This window comes from Sturnira hondurensis, unplaced genomic scaffold (genome assembly GCF_014824575.4).
Source record: "Sturnira hondurensis isolate 20B ecotype Veracruz unplaced genomic scaffold, ASM1482457v3 Scaffold0000396, whole genome shotgun sequence".
NCBI classification, from domain to species: Eukaryota; Metazoa; Chordata; class Mammalia; order Chiroptera; family Phyllostomidae; genus Sturnira; species Sturnira hondurensis.
The window spans coordinates 6968327-6992414 of NW_028073027.1; the positions used below are offsets into that span (position 1 = coordinate 6968327).

At 35.7% G+C, this 24088-nt stretch overlaps 1 protein-coding gene and 1 pseudogene across 2 annotated transcripts in view; both read left to right on the forward strand.

Moving 5' to 3' along the window:
* The window catches only part of TRPC1 (transient receptor potential cation channel subfamily C member 1), a 68410-nt gene that overhangs the window by 840 nt on the left and 43482 nt on the right, over nt 1-24088 (forward strand). Inside the window, exons 2-3 of one of the 2 annotated variants that reach the window (XM_037040272.1) lie at nt 13230-13384; nt 23176-23378. In XM_037040272.1, the coding sequence (XP_036896167.1) occupies nt 13230-13384; nt 23176-23378 (358 nt within the window). The remainder of the gene's footprint in view (nt 1-13229; nt 13385-23175; nt 23379-24088) is intronic. The other variant, XM_037040281.1, reaches the window with a different exon arrangement.
* LOC118983021 (malate dehydrogenase, mitochondrial-like) lies at nt 10993-11924 on the forward strand (annotated as a pseudogene).

A 24088-nucleotide genomic window follows, 5' to 3' on the forward strand; every position in this document is an offset into this window, starting at 1 on the left:
GGTCTCCTTTTCGGGGCTTCTGTTCTTTCTGTTTGGAAGCCCAAAGGGTTTGTCTAGTAAGAAAATTCCATGATCTTGCTTAAGATGCCTTGGGTATATGGGCTCTCACCTGTTTTTTTCCTTTTCATTAAAATCTTGCGTGTATTACAGTATTTAAGTTGAGCAACCCAGTGCCGTGGTGTTCAGTGACTGTGGACTGGAATTAGGTATATCAATATCTTAGGTGGAGACGAAGGCTGGACAGGAAAAATAGTCCCAGACTTTCTCCAAATTTACAGAACAACTTTGTGCTTTTTATTGGGGAGGACGGTTTATCGTTCCTGAACCTTCTTTGAGAAATAAACGTCATGCAAAGTAATTACAGGGCAAAAATGTGGAATATGTTTTTCTTAAAAACAAAACAAAACAAGAAGTCCATCACTTTTATGGCCATATAAAGTCTGTTCGCTTAAGCTTGCTTTCTTTTGTCACATGTAATAAAAGGGATGGGAAACTTGTTGCCCTAAGACTACTATTTCCTCTGTGTAAAAAAGTGCTGTAAAATTTCTTTTTCTAAACCTATTCAGCTTGCCTTTGTTGACCTTAAAACTAAAAGTTATTTTGCTAGCAAAAATGGGTTTATTTGGGAACAATAAAGAATTACAATTCAGGACAAGCAAGCTACAGCAAAAGCCATTGGCAAGTCCAAAATCAAACAAGAGGAAAGTTACTTTATGGAGAAGAGAAACATTGGGAAGGGTAGTTCTGAACAGAAGTTAATTGGAGAAAAGCTAGAGTTAAGGGTGATGATGGTTTTCCATTGGCTGAGTGGCTGGGGTGGTGGATTTCTCGTAGGAAAGGCAATGTATATCTTTCACATTGGGGCCTACCACTGGTGATTCTTTCCTGTTGAGCATTTATCTGTTGAGGTCTGCAATTGATCAGTAATCTCTCCTCTAACTTGACCCCTCCTGGTACTGCATATGAGCACCCCCTTCTGGCCTCCTGACACCATGTCAAATGAAGTTTCCCTTTATTAATTTTCACATCTTTCAATGGCCCTGCTTACTTAGGAACAGTCTGTGTAGCATCATGCAAACTTCCAGGACATAAACCCAAAGGGCAGCTTACACTGTGAAATGACTAGCTACAGAGGATTTTTTTGTTTGTGTCTGAGTGTTTTTTTTTAAATAAGTGACAGTCTCTCTAACCTCTCTTACTGCTTTTGTAATAGCATTTTATTTATACAACCTTTTGCAAACAATTGACATATAAAGTCCACTTATGTCAGCCACCTTTATGTTCCTATAGTATTATATTATGAAAGTATTTGTTAAAGTCCACCATGGACACGACTTTGAATAGTCAGTCTTTGAAATGTAAAGAAGCATAGACCATATATCCAACACCTCACAAAAATAATTGCCTATGGGTTATATAAAATTGTTTATTATTACTGGAGTGGATTGTTTTGGTTCTTTCCCCTAAACAAATTCCCTGAGAGGGGGAGGGAAGAGGTTGCCTTGTACTAGAAGGAGTAAATCAATGGTGCATCTCCCCCAGCTTACTGAGCTGTGGTTATTTTAAAGCAAACAGAACGTATGTCAAGAAAGGGAATTTAATATTCCTGTCACACTGAGTAATATTGTTTAAGTACCTGTGCGATATGTATATTTAAGATTATTGTATGACATATCTCAAAGAAAGTTTCAATATATGACAGTTTTGTAGCCAATCCAATAGTGCCAGTTGAAATAGCTTGGCATCCTCTGTCAGTTTCCCACTTTATAACATCATTAAGATCCTTGGAGAGATTTGGCTTTTGTAATTATGCATGTTTCCCCCCCCCCATAGAATAAATAGGTATTTTCTGTTTCAAGTATGGTAAAATGAGCTCTTGGGTTAGATTGGAAAAAATGGCTTATTTCTTACACTATGGTAGACTTTTACATAGAAAAAGTAGATATGAATTATAGCAGTATCTTTTTTTTACCTTTTGTATTCACTAATATTGTTAAATCGGTTTTAGTGTTACCCAAACCAAATCTGAAATGTGAAAATTTCCTTAAGTAGCTACAGTTTCCACTATTACATTGGAGTTTTCATAAAACCAAATGAGAACTCTTTACTAAAACAGCTATTTGGGGTAGGTTCATATTCATAGATGATTTCTTTTAATCTTCACAACTCCATGAGCTGTATCTGTTGTTATCCCATTGAACAAATGAGGCTTAGCAGAATTTTAAAATTACTTTGTCTAAGGTTACATTGATTAGGAAGTAGTAAAACTTGGATCTATCTTGAGCCTGCACTTTTTTTAAGGTTTATTTTATTCTCATTCAATAGAGAAAGGGGAAGGGAGAGAGAGAAACACTGATTGGCTCCTGCAAGCACAACAACCAGATATCAAGTCTGCAACCTGGACATGTGCCCTGACTGGGAATTGAACTGGTGACTCTGGTTACTGGAGGATGCTCCAACTAACTAGCCAGGGCTTAAGTGTGTACTTTTTAAAAAAAGATTGTATTTATTTTTAGAGAGGAGGGAAGGGAGGGAGAAAGAGAGGGAGAGAAACATCTGTGTGAGAAAGGTACATCGATTGGTTGCCTTCAGTATTTGCCCCTACAGGGGATGGAACCTGTAACTCAGGCATGTGCCCTGCGAATTGGGAATTGAACTAGCACCTTTCACTTTGTGGACTAAAGCCCAACCAACTGAGCTACGCTAGTCAGGGCAAGCCTGTACTCTTAACCATTATGTTATATTGATCTAGTTTTAGATGAATGAATGAAAATCATTTGTGTTAGAAAAGACACATTTGCATTTGGACTTAGTTGAGATTTAAACTTGCTATCAATGAATGTTTTATAAGACTTGATTTCTGTGAATTAAATTTATCCAATACAAGCAAAAGGCTTTAATAGCACCAGAGCATATATACTGTAAAACATCTGTTTCTCATTCTTTTTATTTTGTAGTCTTACTCTACATGTACAAAATATTCATAATATATGATACTGAGAAAGAATTCCTAAAGCAAATATTGTGGAGATGAAGTGGTTGTGTGTATGTCAATGGGTGGGTAGGCCTTTGAAAGGTCAGCACAGTTTAAGGGGTAAAGGAAAAATTAGGGAAAAGAGATTTTATATTTTTATTTTATAGTTTGTATAGGTTTTATATAAATGAGTTCAGTAGATCTCTATTAGTGCTGATCCAGGTAGTGGCCACCTAATAATGGCTTTTACTAAGTTTGAAAATGGGTCAGAAAATCATCTCAAATTCAACACTGGTTCCTTTCTTTTAAAATATTTGGAAGACAAAGGGAATTGAAAGTTCTTGTGTCAGTGATACAAAGTTAAGTCTCGCCTGCTCAAGTGAAATTCTCAGAAAGTTCACATGTTCTTTTTAGACATAGAATGCTGCAATTCAAAGGTAAAGTTTAATTGAAACAACAACTAGCAAGTGTGTTGTTTTATGAAATATTAAACAGTAATTCTTAACCACCCTCTCACTGAAAACTGGTGTGGTGATGAGCCACTTTTATTTGTGGAAGCCTATGGTTTACCTCAGGCCTGCTGGCGGGAGAAAAGGTTCATAGTTTTTTAGGGAGCACCTAAAGTAAGTATAGCTCATGTTCATTCTCCTCTTTTAAAGTCACTGTGGAGCGGAGGCTATCTTTTAGTATATTTTCACCAGCTAAAAGTATATAAACAAACTCCTTAAGTTGCTGACAATCAGTAATCAGGCCTTGAGTAGAAAAAGGAAATGATGAAAGAATTTAGTCTAGGATTCAGACCCCAGCAACTCTGCATGAAGAGCATTTAGGGAATTTGATCTTCAATTAATGAGTCAGGAGGACCTTGAAATTTCAGCGTGAGGTCAGAGGAGAGATGGAGAGAGTTGAATTTCATCTTTATCCTTTGGCTTGGTCTAGTTTAGAGTCTGGTGTCACCTTTGTGGTATGATTGTGAGGCTGGGTGCCTTGATGCCAGAATTCCTACATAAACTTTGCATACCTTTGGGCTAAGCATATTTTTAAAGTGGGAAACATTTCTGGGGGGGAGTAGCACAAAGCTGCTGTTTTAAAAAAACCTTACTTAATAAGACTTTTAATGGGACTTTAATGGGTATTTAATGGGACTTTTTTTAAAGCTATTTGAGAAGAGATTTTAATTTGGAAGGGGTTAGAGAACATGCAGTGGGAAGAAAAAGTTAAGAGTACAGGGCACTTTATGTTGACCACTTCCTGGGTACTAGGAAGTTTTATGTTGACAAAGAGTTAAGAAGATATGTGCTGTGAGGGAAGAAAACTTTGCAGAAAGGAGAGAGAGAGGTAAGTGTAGTGTAGACAAAACTCACTAACATAGTGTAGACAAAACTCACTAACATATCACAAATTGTCATTAAGTATAGCATTTAAGTACTTTGTGCAGGAGAATTTTTCAAGTCACCAGTGCTGCGTAGTATATGGTTTGTTGCTATTTTAACAATAACAAAACAAACTTTAATCACAAAAATCTTAGTGGATAGTTTATTTATAACACATTAGTCACTCAGCATTTAGCTGCTTCAAATACTGTAATACTTGAATTTCTTTGTAGTGAGTCCACAAGTGTTGTTTTTATCTTTACCTGATGATAAGTTTATTGATTTTTAGAGAAAGAGGGAGGGGAAGAAAGAGGGAGAAACATCCATAGATTGCCTACCCCAGCACCCTGACTGGGGATTGAACCCGCAACCTTGTGGTATATGGGACCATGCTCCAGCCATCTGAGTCTCCCTCCCAGTTAGGACTTCACAGATGTTTTTTTATTTCCTTTTAATTTGCTGCTCTTTTGTATAAGTCATCATCCCAATGTATTTGTGAGTTCAGGAAAGATACATCACCAGAAAATAACTGACTACATCCCTATCCTTTAGGAGCTTCTTTAATGGAGGTGCTCTCCTGTGCTCTTGTGAGAAGCAGTAAGGGAAGAAAAAGTGTATTTGCCCTGGCTGGGTGGTTCAGTTGCTTGGAGCATCATCCTGTATACCAAAAGGTCTTGGGTTCCATTCCCAGTCAGGGTACATGCCTAGATTGCAGGTTCAATCCCCTGTCAGGGCAGTACATACCTTGGTTGAAAGTTAGAGCCCCCTGTCGGGCACACACAGGAGGCAGCCCATGCCTCTCTCAATGAGAGAGAGAAACCTCAATGTTTTTCTTCCTTCTTCTCTAAAAGCACTAAACATCCTTGGGTAATGATTAAATAAATAAACAAGTAAAAAGAAAAATATATATACATTTGTGAGTAATCTGTCTGAAGGGAAGAAACAATGCTCAATTTAATGTTAGTAGTCTATTTAGGTTTTGGAAGATGGAATATTCTTAGTACACAATCTTTTATCTGGGCAGTTTAAAAATGTAGCTTAAGGCAAACCCCATTACCTTGTGTATTCTAGACTTTGGGAAAGGGTGTTAAGAGATTAAATTTTATTGTGTGGGTGTCATTGCTACCTGAGAATAATTCTTCTTCTTCCCTGCTTTCAGTGCTGTAAATAACTTCTTCATAAGTGACTCCACCAAATTTAGTGATACCGAGAAGTTTAAGATCTAGGATTACTTATTTAATATTATGTAAGGAGCTCAAAAGCTATCTCCAGGAGGTTTATAAATAGTGACTTTTAACAGACTAAATGGATTAATTATCAGGACTAAAAGAATTCCAGTACCATATTAATATATTGTAGTTATGACTTCAGTGGAATTTCTTTGGATGTCAAAATTTTGTGATCTATAAAGTGGTGTTCAGCACTGTTATCAGTAGTTTCTGGTCATTAAAAGATGTTTATTTTCTGGTGGTATTTGTTGCTCCATCACGAATTCTTTTATATTTTTTAGATTAGTTTTATATTGACCCACTAGTGTACTTTTTCAGTTCTATGAATATATATAATTCAAATGTATGAAGAAATTAAATTTAAACAATACAATGAATACTTTATGCAACTATTATTATATAACTGATATAAACTAAAGTTTTACACTCCTTGTAACATCACTGTGAATTGGATCTCAAGTCGTATATATCAGACTCTAATAACGAAATAAACATTGCCTCTAATTGTTCTTCTAGTGGATTAAAGAAATATGATGTTAATAATTTTTTATTTATTAACTAATTTACTGCAAAAAATTCAGCATTACATTCTATGCTGTGAATATAGTTTATGCTGTAACAATGTGAATCTCTGCTCTTTCACCAGTTGACATTCATTATCACTAATAGTCATAAATGGCTAAGAAATTATGGTAGTAATTTTGTTTCTTCATAAATATTCAAAGTACTATGGACAGTGCAGCATATCATGTTTCTGAGTATCTTTTATTTTGAAGGTTTCATTCACAGCAACATGATTACAAATACACTGGGGCGTGTGGGTTTTACACATCTAGTAAAATCACATTGTAAATCATCTTCACCGTAAAAGTCTTGCATGTATTTTTTTCTTTTTGGAATTTGGTGCAAACTAATTTGAAGTTCTCTGTAGAGTTACATTTTAATTAGTATTATCACTACTTCTATTTCCAGATCCACCAGTTGAATTTGGTCATGTTTTTGTACTTCATCATTCTTTCTCCTCTTAATAAAATCTGTTTTAAGTGTATTTAGTAATAGTTTAATTAGATGTTGAAGTTGCCACATTCAAAAAGTGTGTTGGAGAAACTTGGTTTCAAAAGCTTTTGAAAATTATCCCATAGTTCACAACTAACTGAAAATTTTGTTACTATAAAATTAAACTGATCAACATTAATGTTTCCCTGCCAGTGATGTTGAAATTTACCATCAATACCAGAAAATAAAACTAGATGCTAATGAAGAAAAGATGGAATCAACTGTTCTTAATTGATATTGTAACATTTCTCCACAGTTTATTACAGTTGGTGAAAGTGAATTTGTTGCTGAGGATCCATGGAATTACCCTGGTATTTTATATACTGTTTCATTTTTATTTATTTATTTATTTATTTATTTATTAGATTTTATTATGTTTAGAGGGGAAGGGAAGGAGAGAAGGAGAGAAACATCAATGTATGGTTGCCTCCTGTGTGTCCCCTGCTGGGAACTGGCCTGCAACCCAGGCATGTGCCCTGACTGGGAATCGAACCGGGATCGTGTGGTTCGCAGGCCCAAGCTCAATCCACTGAGCTACACCAGCCAGGGCTTTATACTGTTTCATTTTTAAAATTAAGTACTCACTCATTGATTTCATGACTGCTAATGGGTTGTAACCTGCAGTTTGGAAAACATTGGTCTAGGATAACAATTTTCAACCTTTTCCTTAAAAAAAAAAAGATTTTATTTATTTATTTTTAGAGAGAGGGGAAGAGAGGGAGAAAGAGAGGGAAACATCAATGTGTGGTTGCCTCTCACGTGGCCCCCACTGGGGACCTGGCCCACAACCTAGGCATGTGCCCTGACTGAGAATTGAACTGGCAACCCTTTGGTTCACAGCCCACACTCAGTCCACTGAGCTACACCAGCCAGAGCTCAACTTTTTACTCATAAATTAATTACTAAAATTATGTGCCACACCAAAAATAAATAAACTTTTTGCTGGGCTGCCAAAGAAAAATAGGCATAATTTTAATTCATTCACACCAGGCAGCAGCTCTTGTTGTGTTGGCTGTTGTCATTTTTTAAATTTCACAATCTAAGGGAAAGATGTCGGTGCCTCTGACTAAATAGTCCAGTATTGCATGTTTAAAGAATCGTTGTGGCACACCCCCGTGCGCTGTGGCACAGCGGTTGAAAATCGCTGGTCTAGGAGGATCATAGTTAGTCTAGAAAGATCATACTTGCTGAGCAGGACAGTGGCACAAAGTAAATTCAGAAGAGTAACAAAGTCCAGGTCCCAAATTTATAAACCTCAATACATATTTTGGCATTTATTTTAAATGTGATGGAAAATCTTGAGGGTTATAAGCTTGATGTGATTTGAGTTTTGAAAAGATCACTGTGGCTGCCGGGTGGAGAATTCATTAGAGGGTGGAAGCAGAGTGGGGGCAGGCAAACCGTGGCCCACAAGTCAAATCTGCACACCACTGGTTTTTGAAAGGCCTGCAAGCTAGGAATGGTTTTTATATTTTGGATGGTTGGGAATAAATCAAAAGAAGGATAATGTTTTATAACCTATAAAAATTATATGAAATTCAAACTGTGGTGCCCATAAATAGAGCTTTATTGGAGCTCATTTGTGTACCGTTTCTGTGCTACAGAGGGCAGAGCTGAGTATCTGTGACCGAGATAGTATGTCCTGCAAAGCTGAAAATATTTACTCTATGGCCCTTTACAGAAAATATTTGTTGATCCCTTTACTAGATTATAGGCAGATATATCAGTAAGGAGGCCATTGCAAAGTCCAGGAAACAGATGGTGGTTTGGACTGCGAGCAGCAGTATATGTGGATACTAGTGGGGATCAGTATGGGAGACCATTTTGGGGTGGGCGGGGGCTGAGAAGACTGGCTGTTGAATTGGTAGACTGGTGGAATTGACTGAAAAACACTCTTTCTCCTTCACTGAATAAAGAACCATCTTGCCAAAAAAGTAAATAGATTATGTTGCATTTCTTTCTATACATTTTAAAAGAAAAAAGAAAGATGTAACTCTTACAAGCAACATCAGTATAAGATGGAAAACATATATTTGTCTGAAATATGAATGTATTTTTAATTGTAATCCTTGTTCTATAGCTTCTTGCCATGTATTTTTAAATTTCCCAACATCTTCTTAATGTACACTCATCCTAAATATTAAGACTGTTCTGTAAATTTTGGAAACAGTATATTGTTTTAAATGGCTTGCAAATATAAATTTGGGCCGAATGCTTACGAAGCCCTCTAGGTTTCCTATAGATCCTTTGACTATAGCCTGTAATTTTTCATTTGCATTATTGTGTCAGCTGTGGCAGGGTTTGACTTTGTATTATTTTTAGGGATGAAAGTTATTTATTAGGTTTTGCGTTTTAAGTTTTTCCCCTTGTATAGCCCCCTGACTATAATAGAAATGCTCTTTGAAACCTTAAAGCTGGATTATGTGATATTTACAATACAATTACTTTTTACACAGCAAGCTAAACCTTCAAAATGTGTAGCAGTTGTTTTTTGCTACACCTGAAATTTATAAAATTTTATAAAAATTATATTTGGTCTTCCTGAAATTGGTAAACTTTTATAAGAACTATGTACAGTTCTTCATACTTTTCTGTCTCTGGTAGTACGACTGACTAGATAATGTAAAAAACCCTTCTGTTTCAAATCACTTAGACATGCTAGCTAAAATATAATAAACATCCACTTAAATGAATAGCTGAGCTTTCAAGAAAGTAAGGGAAACGCTGAGGATCCAAAAATGGAAAGAAGATAAAAAATCGGAGTGTGTAAACTGACATTTTGGCTGCTCCGTGGTTTGGGGTGAGTTACTCGTCCAGATATTATAAGGATTAGAATTTTAATACTCATATGGGAACAGGCTACAAGGCCTTGAGACTGCAAAGTGGGGAACTGTGTCACACTCCAAACATAAAACCAGGGTCTTAAAGGACTATTCCTTTAGCAAGATGTTAGATGAGGAAAAGAACCCATCCACCAGCACAGGGAGACTACAAAGAAGCTTAGAAATAAGACTCCCCTTAGAATGTGTAACTGTGGACTTGCCTCATGTTGACTTGGAGTTTAAATTAATACTACCTGCTTGGTCTGGGAAAACCTAAACTGAGAAATTAATATTAGAAAAAGAATCATAGGGCAGCAAAACTTCTTGAGTTACTTGGAAGAAGCAACTATGAAACATCCTTCATGGAACAAGTTTTCAAACTGGGCTGCCAGAATTCCCACAGGTAGGCTGATGAAGATGAGTTTGCAATAAATACCCAATTTGAAAATCTACAGGACGGTCATCCATTATCACAAATCAGTGGACACAGCCAACAGAATTAAATCCCTGAGACTTTCAGGTGATTGTCATACAGAGACCATAAAATAGGTATGCTTAAAATGATTAAAAGCTTAAAATAAGGAGATGAAAACATAAGACAGTAAATAAAAAAATTGGAAAGGGATCCAATAAAACTTATAGAAACTAAAAAGTCATTAAAATTTAAAAAAATGCATGGATTAATCAGCAGAAATAGTTGAAGGAGGAATAAATGGCTAGAAGAGAGATCTGAAGAAATTATCCAGAATGCAGGAAAGACAGGAAAATAAGAAATCTTTGGAGAACCAGAAATTGAACGAGATGATCTAACATGTTTAATAGAAGTTTCAGCAGAAGAAAAAAGGTTATGGGGGTGGAGGAATATTTGAACAGATAATAGCTGAAAATATTAGAATTAATGAGGGGTGGAAGTTCTTAGATTCAGAAACCTAATGAATCTCAAGCAGGATAAATTAAAAATTAATTCTCACTTAGACACATTATAAAAGCAAAGAAAATATGGCAGTTTTTATGAGTAATATTCTACTAAGATGTTGAAATAAGGTTTTAAATATTCCAGTAATAGTGATACATTTTCACTGTTCTTGTGCTCACTATCAGTTCATTTTGTGACTTAAGAGTTTTTACTTTGTAAGGTGTTTGATAAAGTTTTTGTCATGGAACGTTAGTGTCTATTAATTAGTAGTGTCATGAGGAAAGTATTTCTTTTTGTGATGAGTTTTCATCTTGAAGGAACTAAGGAAATGGGCTGTGAGAAAATTAGGGTTCAGCAGCAGAGCCAGGAGGCCCTGAACAGTGTGGAGGTCGCTGGAGTAACATGGCCCTTGTCCTCCTCCACTCTGCCAGCTCCTTGGCTTGCTGTCCTCTCCCCACCTGTCTCAGCCATGTCTCCTATGGTCAGCTGCCCTGTGCTGCCCTCCGTTGCAGCTTCTGCACCTTGGCCCAGAGCACTGCAAAGTAGCCGTGCTTGGGGCTTCTGGAGGAATTGGACAGCCTCTTTTGCTTCTGAAGAACAGCCCTTTGGTGACCCACCTGACCCTCTATGATATTGCTTGTATACCCAGAGTGACCACAGATCTGAGCCACATTGAGACCAGGGCTCCTGAAAGGCTACCTGGGACCTGAGCAGTGGCCAGACTGCCTGAAAGCTTGTGATTTGGTAATTATTCCAGTCAGAGTCCCAAGAAAACCAGGCATGAAACAGGATGACCTGCTCAACATCGCTGCCACAGTCGTGGCCACCCTGACAGCTGCCTGTGACCGGCATTGCCCTGAGGCCATAGTCTGCCTCATTCCAAACCTGTTAGTCCCACCATCCTGATCACATCTGAGGTTTTCAGGAAACATGGAGTATACAACCCTAATAAGGTCTTTGGGGTGACAACCCTGGATGTTGTTAGAGCCAACATTTTCATTGCAGAACCGAAGGGTTTGGACCCAGCTCGAGTCAATGTTCCTGTCATTGATAACCATGCTGGGAAGACCATCATACCCCTGATCTCTCAGTGTGCTGTCAAGGTGGACTTTCCCCAGGACTAGCTGACAACCCTCACTGGGCGGATCCGGGGAGGGGCGCATAGGTAGTCAAGGCTGAGTTGGAGCAGGCTCTGCCACCCTGTCCATGGCATATGCTGGAGCCTGGTTTGTCTTTTCCCTTGTGCATGCAGTTAGTAGACAGGAAGGAGTTATCGAAAGTTCCAAGTCTCAAGAAAAAGTCCCTGTTTCTCTAAACCACTGCCGCTGGGGAAAAGGGCATCAAGAAGAATCTAGGCATCTGCAAACTCTCCCCTTTCATAGAGAAGATGATAGTTGAGACCATTCCTCAGTTGAAAGCCTCAAGCAAGATGGGAGAAGAGTGTGTAAAGAATATGAAATGAGAAAGCAGTTAGGGAGCACCTCTCCATTTACTTAACTTATTAAAGCACCATGTCACTGTAAAGTCATTTCAGATACCTTTGTATTTCAATTTGCTTTGATGATGAATACCTTCCAAACTGTGAGTCAGTCTACTGGTGCATCACTAAAAGTGGGTTTCCATTTTCAAAAAAGGAAGGAAGGAAGGAAAGACAGAATGGAAGAAGGAAGGATTCAACTTCTTCCAAAATACATGGGAGACTTTAAAATCATTAATTGAAAATCAATAATAGCAGATCTATTTGAAATTTTACCTCCCCCCCAAAAAAATCTTATTACCTTACTTATTCACTTAGCCAAGTTTTAGAATTTACTCTTTCTGTATCATGAAATCTTTCATTTCTTTTTCCTTTTTTTACCTGTTCTTTTTTATTCTTAGGTGTCTAAAAGAAAAATGGTATTTGCAAGTCACTTAAAATGGTTTATTCATGTTACGTTTAAAAGGTAAAATGAAAATAAACAAAACTCACTTTGCTTTCTTTGTCTAGTTAATTAGCATTTCTGTTTTGATTTATTTTCCTTATTATTGCACCAGCTGGTCAGCAGACAATTATAGTGGACCCCCGATGAAAATGATTACCTCCATAATCTACTCTTTCTCCTTGGGCCATCTGTTTTGATGTGGCCTAGAGTTAAGCAGAAGAAAATCTGCATGCTCCTGACAGGTTAAAATTTCACTTTGAAATATTCTTTCTTTGGCCTCTACCAGCATTAATCCTAGTCCTGCCTTAGAGTTTTGTGAGTTAAATGTTTCCTGGCCATTTAAGCTATACAGCTTCATTTATGAGGTAAGGGGTGTGTGTGTGCACGCTCGCACGCACGCATGCGTGTGTTTTCGGAGGGTGGGGAGGAGAGGAGAGGAATTTCAGGTATTTTGTCAAGCATATACACATTCACACTGCTTTTCCAAAGTATGTAAAGCCTCTTCATAATACCCTCCACTTATTACAAGATCTCATTTTAACCATTATGATGTATAAGAAAATGTATGTACGTATTTGAGATGTAAAACTTTAAGCTTATAATTGTTCTAGCTTCTAGTTTGTGGTTTTGGACATTCTTTATGGTTTTAAATATCTTCTAAAAGTTTCCTTATTATTCAGTTATAAATTTTATATTAGCAACTTATATTTCAATCTGCACATTTAAATTTTTTATTTTTTTACATTTACAGCTGATGTATAATTTTATCAGGATAAAAGTTTTCAGCAAGGAGATGTTCACATTTTCTTCGCACATTTCCATACACAAAAATGAGTTTAGGTTTTTTCACTTTTTAAATCAACAGACTATGCTTTCTTTATAGTCATTCATATTTAATATGGCATGAATATTAAATCATGTTTGTATTTGTATTTAGGTGACTATTACATGGTTAAAAAGATTTTGGAGGAAAGCAGTTCAGGTGACTTGAACATAAATTGCGTAGATGTGCTTGGGAGAAATGCTGTTACAATAACTATTGAAAACGAAAATTTGGATATACTGCAGCTTCTTTTGGACTACGGTTGTCAGGTACAACAGGCTGGATAATTTTACTCAGTAGCTTCTAAGTACTATTGAATATGCCATGTTTTTTTCTAGTTTCCACTCTCCCTGCCTTCCTCCCTACCTTCTTTCCTTCCTTCCTTTCTCTTTCTTCTCTTTCACTTGTTATTTGGTTTGAGCCATGAGAAGTTCTAAAAAGCCTCTTTTAAAACTTTATTTTTTTCTTTCAACTTTCACTCCCCCAACCCCCAGATCTTACATGTTTTACAACGTCTGACAGAGGTAAATTATCATGACTTATTAAAGATGACTTTGTTTCTATTGTTTATATTATTATTACATGATATATTTAAAAATATGTGTTCTAGAAGTGACAGGGGAAAGATTTTTCTGTGTCCCATGCAGTTTACAAGCATAAGAACAAATGCTTCTGACTCATAAAGCAATTTTCAATTCAACTCTGATTTTCTCCTGTTTCATTAACTTTTCCTTTCAGCCTTAATTTTAATGTTCACTTATAACTAATGAATATTTTTAAACTGGAAAATACTGAGCTTTCATATTTCTATCAGTTCAGGTAGAAGAATGACATAGTCTTGAAAGAATTCAGTCAAGAGGTTCTGAAGGAAATTTAATAATAATATTTTCCTCTTTTTAATTAATGTGTGATGGGACTCACATGAATTCTGTCTCTTTTTTTAGATAGTATGATTGTTTGTTCTATTGTAGCTTTAACTTAATAAGGCATATATATACATATATATATATTTTTTAAGTAGCATCAGGAAACACTAAGGAGATTTTTTAAATGTAAATGGTTTAGTTATGTGTACAACATATGGCATTGTCTCTATACATATTTAGAGTAGAAAAAGAAATTGCTTTCCCAGCAATTTCAGTTATCTAGAACACCAATAAGACCCAGAAAGTGAGTGAAATATACCTCTGAGCAGCTAGCCAGAGTAGATGCCTGGGAGTTTCCCGCTTGGGAACTTTAGTCAGAGGAGCATTTCTGGAGCCTCCTTCTAAGTCTATGTTTGCTCATTTATAGTCCACTTTAACAAACTTGGGTACTTAGTTTTTTCATCTGTAAAGAGAAGTGTTCCAGAGGGGCATGAGACCCACAGTAGAACAAAATGAGGCACAGTATCCCTGACTGTTTAATGAAGATGTCAGCAGCATTGCATACACGACAGTCATTAAAGTAGAATGGTAATTAATGTTTGTAACAATGGCCCAGAGTCAGTAAAGACAAATTAAATTATATTCAGTACCTATTGTTTCAGAAGAAGAATATATACTGAACTTCTAAAGGCAGAAAACTTCCATCAAAATAGTTTAAATTTAAAAGTTAAACACTTAAAGGCATAAGCTTCAGTTACATAGAAAATAAGGTTATAAAGGAAGTCCTGGATGCTTCTGGATAAAGGCAGTATTGTGGTGTAGTGATCATTTTTGTCTTACACATATGATTCTGTGTATATAATCTGCAATATATACCTGGTTCTTTCACATACCCGATTACATTTGAACATCATAGCTAGGCTATAAAGATGGTACATTTTATAGATCAGAAAACTGAGGCACATAGAGTTTAACAAATTGCCCAAAGTTCTAACCTAAGGGCAAACCTAAGATTTGAACCTGATCTGACTGCAAATTTCATGCTTTTTCCAGCTCACTGAGTCCTGTCTCAGGTTGAGTGGTAATATAACAACACTTGACCCTTGTATGTTACTTTGAGTGTTTTCATGTATTTTATCTTGTGTTATACTTATGGCTCTCAGGACATATACCTATGTCCTGTGTATCTATCAACAGATGTCCAAGGCCTTCAATTGGGTGTGATTGTGGAAATGAATAGGTAAAATACGAGTTCCGTACTAAAGGATATTAAAATTAACTGGACAATGAAAATACACATGAATTTCAAATCATTTTAAAAAACAAAAGCTTTTTTTAAAAAAAGCACTTATATTTAATAAGTGCTGAGTGGTAATATAATAATACTTGACCCTTGTATGTTACTTTGAGTGTTTTCATGTATTTTATCTTGTGTTATACACATGGCTCTCAGCTGGACAATCCCCCCCCCCAACCAAGGGATTTTTGGCAATATGTAGAGACATATTTGGTGTTGCAGCAGGTGGGGGGCAGTTACTACTGGCATCTGATGAGTAGAGGTCGCAGATGCTGGTAAGCATCCTACAATGAATGCCCAGGACAGCCCCCACAGCACGATTTACCTGGCCTAAAATGTGGATGGTTCCACCATCGAGAAACCCTGTTTTATACTTAAACTTTTGTGGTTTATAATAAATGTTTTGGAAACATAGAAAAGAAAAGATCTCTGTGGATTGGAGCTACCAAAAAAAGGTTTCATGGGAGAATATCCGTTGAGCTTTGAAATCTTAATAATTGCTAATATGTATATAGCACTATTATGTGCCAAGAACCTTACGTATATTTGACTTCTTTAATCCTCTTAGTAGCCCTCTGTAAGATAGGTACTATTATTATCTATATTTTATAGAGGAGGAAACCAAGGTACAGAAAGTTTAAGTCACTGTATAAATGCAGACCTGGAATTTGAACACAGGTTCTGCCTCCAGTGTCCATGCTTTTGCCCAGTACCTGAAACTACGCTAAAAAATGTGTGGATAGGCCCAGAGCAGGGGATGTGAAGAAGAATGTAAACAAAGGTATGTGCAGTGTGCATCCTTGAGATAGTGAATTGATTTAGCTTTTTTAAACAAAATATTTGGGGTGGATAGTGGTGGGTAAGAAAACAGGAAAATGGTCTGATTGCCAGGCTAAGGCATTTGGGTTTTTTATGATAGATAGTGGGATCATGAAATGAACTTGAGAAAGGATATGATCTAACCAGTGTTATTTTGGAAAAACTATTCTAGTGGCTGTGTTTGGTATTCAGAAAATGGAAAATGGGGAAGGCAGTAGCTTTGGTGAGCAGTTTGTAATCCAGATGTGAAGAGGTTAAAGCCTGAACTGGAATAGTGGCTATAAGAATGAGAGGGGGTGGCAGATGGGAGAGGTGTTATGAGGAAGAAGTGATAGAATTTAGTGAGCATTTAAATTTGGAGAGGAGAATTGAGGAGTCCAAGATGAATTGGAAATCTTAGAAGTGGGTGACAGGGAGGATGAAAGAAGCATGGTAAGTTAAGAATAGAAATCAAGTTTGGGGCAGAGAACTGTGAATTCTGGCTCTAGCCTTATTTATTTGGGGGGATATCAGGCAGTCTCCAGCAGACAGTTGCACATGAAGATTTCATCTCCAGGGAGCCGTCAGGCTGGAGGGATGCAGCACACACGGCTGGCCGTGGAGATGGCCCTCCCACACAGTGAGGGTGAGTGAAATCACAGAGAAGAGCGAACAACCGGTGCCAGTTCTTTCTTAGGGAACATCTGCATGAATAAAGGGCAATGGAAGGGAAGGGTGTCACTGAAGGAGTTGGGATAGTGCAGCACTGTGAAAACCAAAGAAACAGGTAGGGAAGGGTGTCACTGAAGGAGTTGGGATAGTGCAGCACTGTGAAAACCAAAGAAACAGGTTTAGTATGATGCTTAGAAATCGAGGAAAAGGAGGAGGCAGGGAAGGCCGTTGGGTTCTGAAAGGCCATTTGCATCAGTAGAATTAAAATATGCGTGGGTTTGAGAATTTGACAAAGTGAGAGGAAGAAAATTTGAGTGGTAAGAAGATAGGATCAAGTCAAGTTAGCAAAGAGCGAGGAAGTATTTTATGTTTTGGGAGGTGGGGACTAGGACTGCTGCGTCTGTGAATGAAGAACCAAGGTCCTGTAACTACGGAAGAGCATTATATAGAAGTCCAAGGTGGACTATTTAGCTTCAGAAAGGAAATAAGTAGTTTCTTACTCTGAGCTTTAAAGAAAGAGTATGGGACTTGTTGAAAATCCCTTAGGTGAGAAGGAAGATAGCAACCTCATTAATACGTAATAAGTATATAATTGAATAGATTTTAGTAAGCAATGATCAAATATCTGTGAGACATTGGAAAGCAAAACAAATGAGGACATTTTGTATACCTATAGGTATTTTTAAATAATTTAAAACACTTTTCAGAAGTACCTTTGATTTATCAAATAACATACCATACAGAGTAACTTGATGGTAACTCCTTATTTACATAGATTTTCTTTACATAAATAAATATACTTGAAGCTTAATCCTTGTAAGAATGGACAGATTTAAAGTGAATCTTTTTTCTTTATTAAATAGTGTACCCGAATGTAATTTAACTTTACCATCAAAAGTGCAAATCATTGAGAATGTAATCATTTTACTTTGCTTCATTTAATCTGAAATTAAACACATTTGTCCTTATATTAAGTGGCTTCAGACTGCTGTGTGTTGATAATGATTTTGCTATACTGATACTTTCCCTTTTCACATTAACTTTTAGCAATTATTTTCTTCCTCCCTACCGTGTTGGTTTTAGTCTAGAGCTGTTCTCTTATTTAGTAAAGACCTGAAGGTACCTGGGGAAACCACATAGCCATCATTCATAGACAACTCTAAGTCAGTGTGGTTAAGGCGGCTCCTTCTGGGAAATGATGCCCATGAAGTTAGTTTGTGATAACTCAGTATGCTTTGTGGGGGTGGGGAGCAATTTGCAACTAAACTCCTGGTTATATTTCAGATGGTTAGAATTGCCTGGTATTTTGACTTTAAGAACAGTGGCATTTCTATAGTTAGCTTTTAGGTTAAAAGTTAAAATCAGAAATTAAATGTTAAACAGAAATGACCATATGGTTCTTTTTGGTTTTTGCTTCACCTGACCAAGTACAGTAAAAACTAAAAACCTAAGAGAAATATTTACAAAGCTGAAGACTAATAATGCTAGACTTTAAAGGATAGGCAACAGCCCAATGAACCCTAAAAGTTTTAGGGAATAAAAAAATGAACTAAGTTTCCTATCAGGCTAGGGAGCTTTCCCTGTGAGAACTAATCGTCCAGTGTGGCTCCCAAACCTGTTTGGGGACGCTTACTCCTATTTTTAGACATCTGGATAAAGTCGGTAATTTTCAGTCCTGTTTTTGACGTCTAGATAAAGTAATGAAACCTTTATTCCTTCCAGCTATGAATATTAAAGATCTTGTACTTTCATTTTTAAGAGAACATTGATTTAAATAGTTGATAAAGATTATTACAGTTTAAAAACATACAGGTTGAAAATAATCAGGGCATTCTTAGATTAAATTGTTTTTTATCCCATGTTTTCCTTCTGCTTTTATGGTTCTCCTATAAAAACAAACAAACAAACAAACAAAATGAAAAACAACTCCAAAACCTGACATCTCAGCTTCCAAGTATTGTAATAAAACTGTATGTAGACTTTGTTACAGAGCGTTCAAAGTCCCCATTTCTTCAGCCTCTAATCACTTTTATCCCTGTCCAAGTTGAAGCTTCAAAATGAGCTGTAGTATGGGGGTAAAACTACAAAGTCACTTTTTCTTCCTGTCTCTAAGACATTGGTAGCCTAGTTTTTTGTGGTTTTTACTTGATTGAATTGTTCATATTAATTTCCAACTTGTACATTTAAGCCAGCCATGTATGTTTTCAAGATGAGAACAGAGGGCGCGCCCTCTATTTATGTATTTTCCATGGTCTCCTGTCTTCATGGTTGTATTGATGATCATTTTTATTACACTGAATAGAATTTTTTACCTGTAGTACTAGTTTGGGGCAATTTCTTTTATAGATTTGGAGTGTTAAGATTCTTTTGGTCCAAAGTTCAAGAGTAAAGATCTTGGAAAATATTTTCAGCTTTAACTACTGCACAGCTTAGCACTGTTCCATTAATAAACCCTTCTATCAAGCACTCATTGTTTTACCAACTCATGTGGTAAAACCAAAACAGACACGTGTGTACTGTGCTCCACGTAAGTACTGCTAAGGAAAGGAGATGTACTGTTTGGACAGTCTACATTTTTGAAAATTCAGAATTACTATATATAATATAGTTGAAATTTTTATTTACAAATTAGTAAATAATTAGTAAAATAATTTACCTTTTTATCCTTCATTTTCATTTTGAACTTTTTTAATTTTTTTAATTTTTTAAAAGATTTTATTTATTTATCTTTAGAGAGGAAGGGAAGGAGAGAGGGAGAGAAATATCAGTGTATGGTTGCCCCTCATGAGTCCCCTGCTGGGAACTGGCCTGCAACCCAGGCATGTGCCCTGACTAGGAACCGAACCGCAATTGTGTGGTTCGCAGGCCCGAACTCAATCCACTGAGCTAGAACTTTTTTTTTTAAAGTCCACAGATGCACTTTTGGTGGCAATCGACCCTGAAGTAGTGGGAGCTGTTGATACATTACTTAACAATCGACCAAAAAGATCATCACCACCAACTATAGTAGTTAGTACTTTTAAATGTTTATTAACTTGGGTTTTTAAATCAAAATAGATCTCCTGCTCCATTGCCATCTTTTTCTTCCCCAAATTTATTCATCATAAGAAAATAGATTTCTTTTAGTTTATAAAATACTGCTTTAAAGTAAATAGACACTTGCAAGAAGACTTGCTTTCAGGAAACCTTTTTAAAATCAATGATATTTCCACAATTTTGTCAGTGTGGACCAGTGTCTGTGTTTGGAACATCCTGTAAGTTAAATTGAAGATACAAGTTAGTCTCCACATGAATTTAAGAATTAAATATAGACAACGAAATCATAAAACCAGAAGAAAATGTAGGTGATTGGGAGCGGAAGGACTTTTCTAACCATAAAAACAGTGGACAAAAATCATAGTGGCATAGCCTTTGGCTGTATGGAAGTTAAATTTCTGGAATTTAGATATCAAGCGAACTTTAGAAAGCAGATGGATAACTGGCAAAAGATATTTACAGCATATATTACAAGTTCATTATCTTAATATGTGACAAATTGATGAGAAACACCAAAATCAGAAAAGGACATATAAAAATCTCAGAGAATATAAAATATTAAACCTTACTGATAATCATAGATGAGAGACTAATTAGTTTATCATATTATTTAAAATTAATGAGCACTGATGGCAAGGGAGTAAGTAGTATAGTTTCCTGCCCCAGTGGCTGGGGGGGCTTTTGGATGGCACTTTGGCAGGATGTATCAGAAAAGAGATGTTTATGTTTGTTCATCTAGTGCTTCCTCCTCTGAGAGTTTGCCTAGAAAATGGTCAGAAATATGGATAAAAATGTTCATTGTAATCTTACATGTAGCAGCAAAAAACCCATAAGCATCTCAGAATAGAAGATGGGAAATATAAATAATTACATATATATGAAAATAGCATTTTAAAGAATATTTAGGAACATAGAAAAATGTGATATAGGAAGTGAAAAAAATAATTGTAAACGTATGTGTAATAGGATCCAAGGTTTAAAATACGCACAGAAAAGGAACTCTATGTAAATGCAGCAAAACGTTACCTAGTAGCAGCCATCTCATGCCAAATTAGGGCTTTTTTCTTTACTCTTTATATTTGTTTATTGCTTTTGTGATTAGGAAGATACTCACTAATAATCAGATAAATTATATATTGAAATGAGATATTTGTTGTATATAAATTTTTTTAAACATACCATTTATTATTAATGAAGGTGTAGTAAAACAAGTAGTTTCAGTAACTAACTGCTGGAGTACAAACTGACTATCCTCAGAAAAGTGTTGCTTAAGAAAAAATTACAAATTGGTTGTAGATGATCTGGCATTATCTGAATACTTTATCATGTATTCACTGAGCTATTTTACACAAATTTGGGCCACTAAAAAGTTAGTATATGTATGACTTTCTCCAGAGGATGGTACTAATTTAACTGGTAGCAATAATAAACCAACAGGAACAGAAAAAAGAGCTAAGAATATAGCTCCTGTACAAATGATCAGAAATATCTACAATCCTGTTCAATTTTCTGTCGTCTCTCCTGTAGTTGCAGTTATATTTTGGTAAACCTATTCCGCCTTCTAGCCTTTAAACCCACTTACTTTCTTAGAGGGGAGGGGTGGGTATACCAGGGTATCGGAGAAACCCATCACTGTTTTTCATCTCCATTACCACTACCAGTTGAATCTTGGGTTGTAAGGCATGGTAGTCTTCACTTGCTCAGTGAAAGAACACTTTCTACTTTATTGCTAACAAAAAGACTTTGTTTGAATTCTATCAGCAGCAGCAAGATCACATTTTAACAGCTTTATTACTTATAAACAGGCAATCTCAAATACTTTATATACTTTTTTAAACCATTTCAGTAAATTCATTCTGAATTCTTGGCTTATCAAAATTGTCTTTTAATAAATTTTGACTTTCAAAAACAGTTTTTTGGCATATAGATTATATTATAAACAATGAAATTATGAACTTTTATCTATGTCTAATAGTGTTTTCATATAGTTAAGAATGTGTTATAGGAAAAATGAAGACTATTTTTCTCTTGAGAGGTTAAATACAATTTTCTCCTCTTTATAATTAATAATATGGGGGAAAGGAATAAAATGTTATATTTTTCTATAACTTTAAATTAATTCATTAATTTGAAATTCTCAGTAACTAAACGGGAAAAATATAAACAAACTATTTATAAAAGAGAGCAAAAAATTGCTGTGTTAGAAAATACTAAAATTTTCCAGTAATATTTTTCAGAATATTAGGGACCATTATTTTAAATTATTGGTGCTAAATTATTGATGCCAAAGATATCTTTAAAGGGGGGTGTGATAGGGAAAGGATCAGAAAGACATACTGTAAAATGGTTTTTGGATAGTAGGAATGTGGGTGTTGGTATTCTTCTTTCTATATTTTTCAAATATTTTATAATATGCATGCACTACTTTTACAGTGTTAGAAAAATTACAATATAAACCGCGGACTTGGTCAGCTTATATTATGGAATGAAACAACTCTCAGGAAGACCTCTGTGAAAAAGTGAGAAGTAGTAGAAAGAGTACGCGATAGTCATAAAATAGCTGACCTTTTTGTTTAACCCTGATTCTTTATTTGCTAATGTCTTTTGCTTCGTCTCATGCCATTGTCAGACCCTTGAGACTGTGTAGTGAAAGGAGCTCAGGCTCCGGAGGAATCCAGATTTGGGTTATGATCTGCAGTTTGCCACTCTCTTGTGTGCCGGACACAGTAACTTCTCTGAGCCTCTGCTTTTTCATGGGAATTATAATGCTCAAATTCACGGGGTATTGTGGGGATAAATGAGTTGATAAGTGTAAAGTGCCTGTAGTACCTATGATTGCTAGTGATTTTGTATATTTGTAATAGAAAGTAATACAGGTAATGATTGAGAATATGTGGAGAATCACAGAAAACAAGACTGCTTCCTATTTACTTATCCCTTTCAAGCAGCTTCATTGCTATCAGTGAGGCAAGATTTGGCACAGAGGTGGCATTTTTACTTTTTCACATGCATTTATGCTTCGTTTTTTCATTATACTGTTTCTGCAATTCTTGTTCTTTATTCTTGTCATGCATGTTTCCATAGTCTTTTGAAAATTAAAAACTTTTTCCTGATGTGTTTCTCTAGGTATCCTTCCTCTTTGTTAGGAAAACAGAAATTTAATTGTATGAATGTTTCCTATTGAAGATATTGTTTGTAATGATTATATTAACATTTACTAATTAAAGTTCAGTTTTTAGGTTTTTAAAACTTTTTATCCTGGAAAAATGTTTATCATATTTCTTAAATTAATTATTTCTTTGTGCTTCCAGTTTTTTCATTGTATTCTTCAAATTACTATATTTTTTGAAGTCACAAATAACTTTTGACAGTTTCTATAAATATTTTTCAGAAACTAATGGAACGAATTCAGAATCCTGAATATTCAACAACCATGGACATTGCACCTGTCATTTTAGCTGCTCATCGTAACAACTATGAAATTCTTACGATGCTGTTAAAACAGGATGTATCTCTACCCAAGCCTCATGCAGTTGGCTGTGAATGCACATTGTGTTCTGCCAAAAACAAAAAGGACAGCCTCCGACATTCAAGGTCAGAAAAATGAGATTTTTTGATAAATAAATGTGTGAGGCAATAAGATATATGCCAATGGAATTTTTTATTTGTTGTTGCTTTCTTTGTTGCCTTTAAGAAATATAATACTTATGAAAGCTAAACTTCTAGCTCCTTTGCTTAATACAATGAGTTCTGAATTTTTAAAGAAATGCTTACTAAATGATGAATAATTAGGACACTTCTTCAAATTATGAATAAAGTTTATTTCATATTCCCACTGGTGGGGGCTGGAGGCACTATTTACATGTTAGAAGCAGAGTTTATTAGTCAAAGAGAATTTCCACATAATAGAAAGGGTAGAGATATACTTCCTATCTTCTTATAACAAAAGTCATTTTCTATCTAACTAAATATTATTGGGTTATCTCTCTTACTTTCTCTCTCATACCATTTATATTTAAGTCTATTTCTCTTCCCATTCTCCCCAGTTGAAAATTGTAGTAACAACTGAGGAGTGAATAAATGAGAAATTACCCTATCCTAGTTAGGTTGAGTAAGGTCACACTGTTGAATGAGCTATATGATTCTGGGCCAGGCTTGTGATTCTAATGTTCAGCATAAGCCTCTCTCTCTCTCTCTTAATATATGTATAAATATATATATTTATATTTATATATAGCATAGCATATAGCATTTACTATGGAAAAGTATAGCATTTACTATGGAAAATAGTATAGCATTTACTA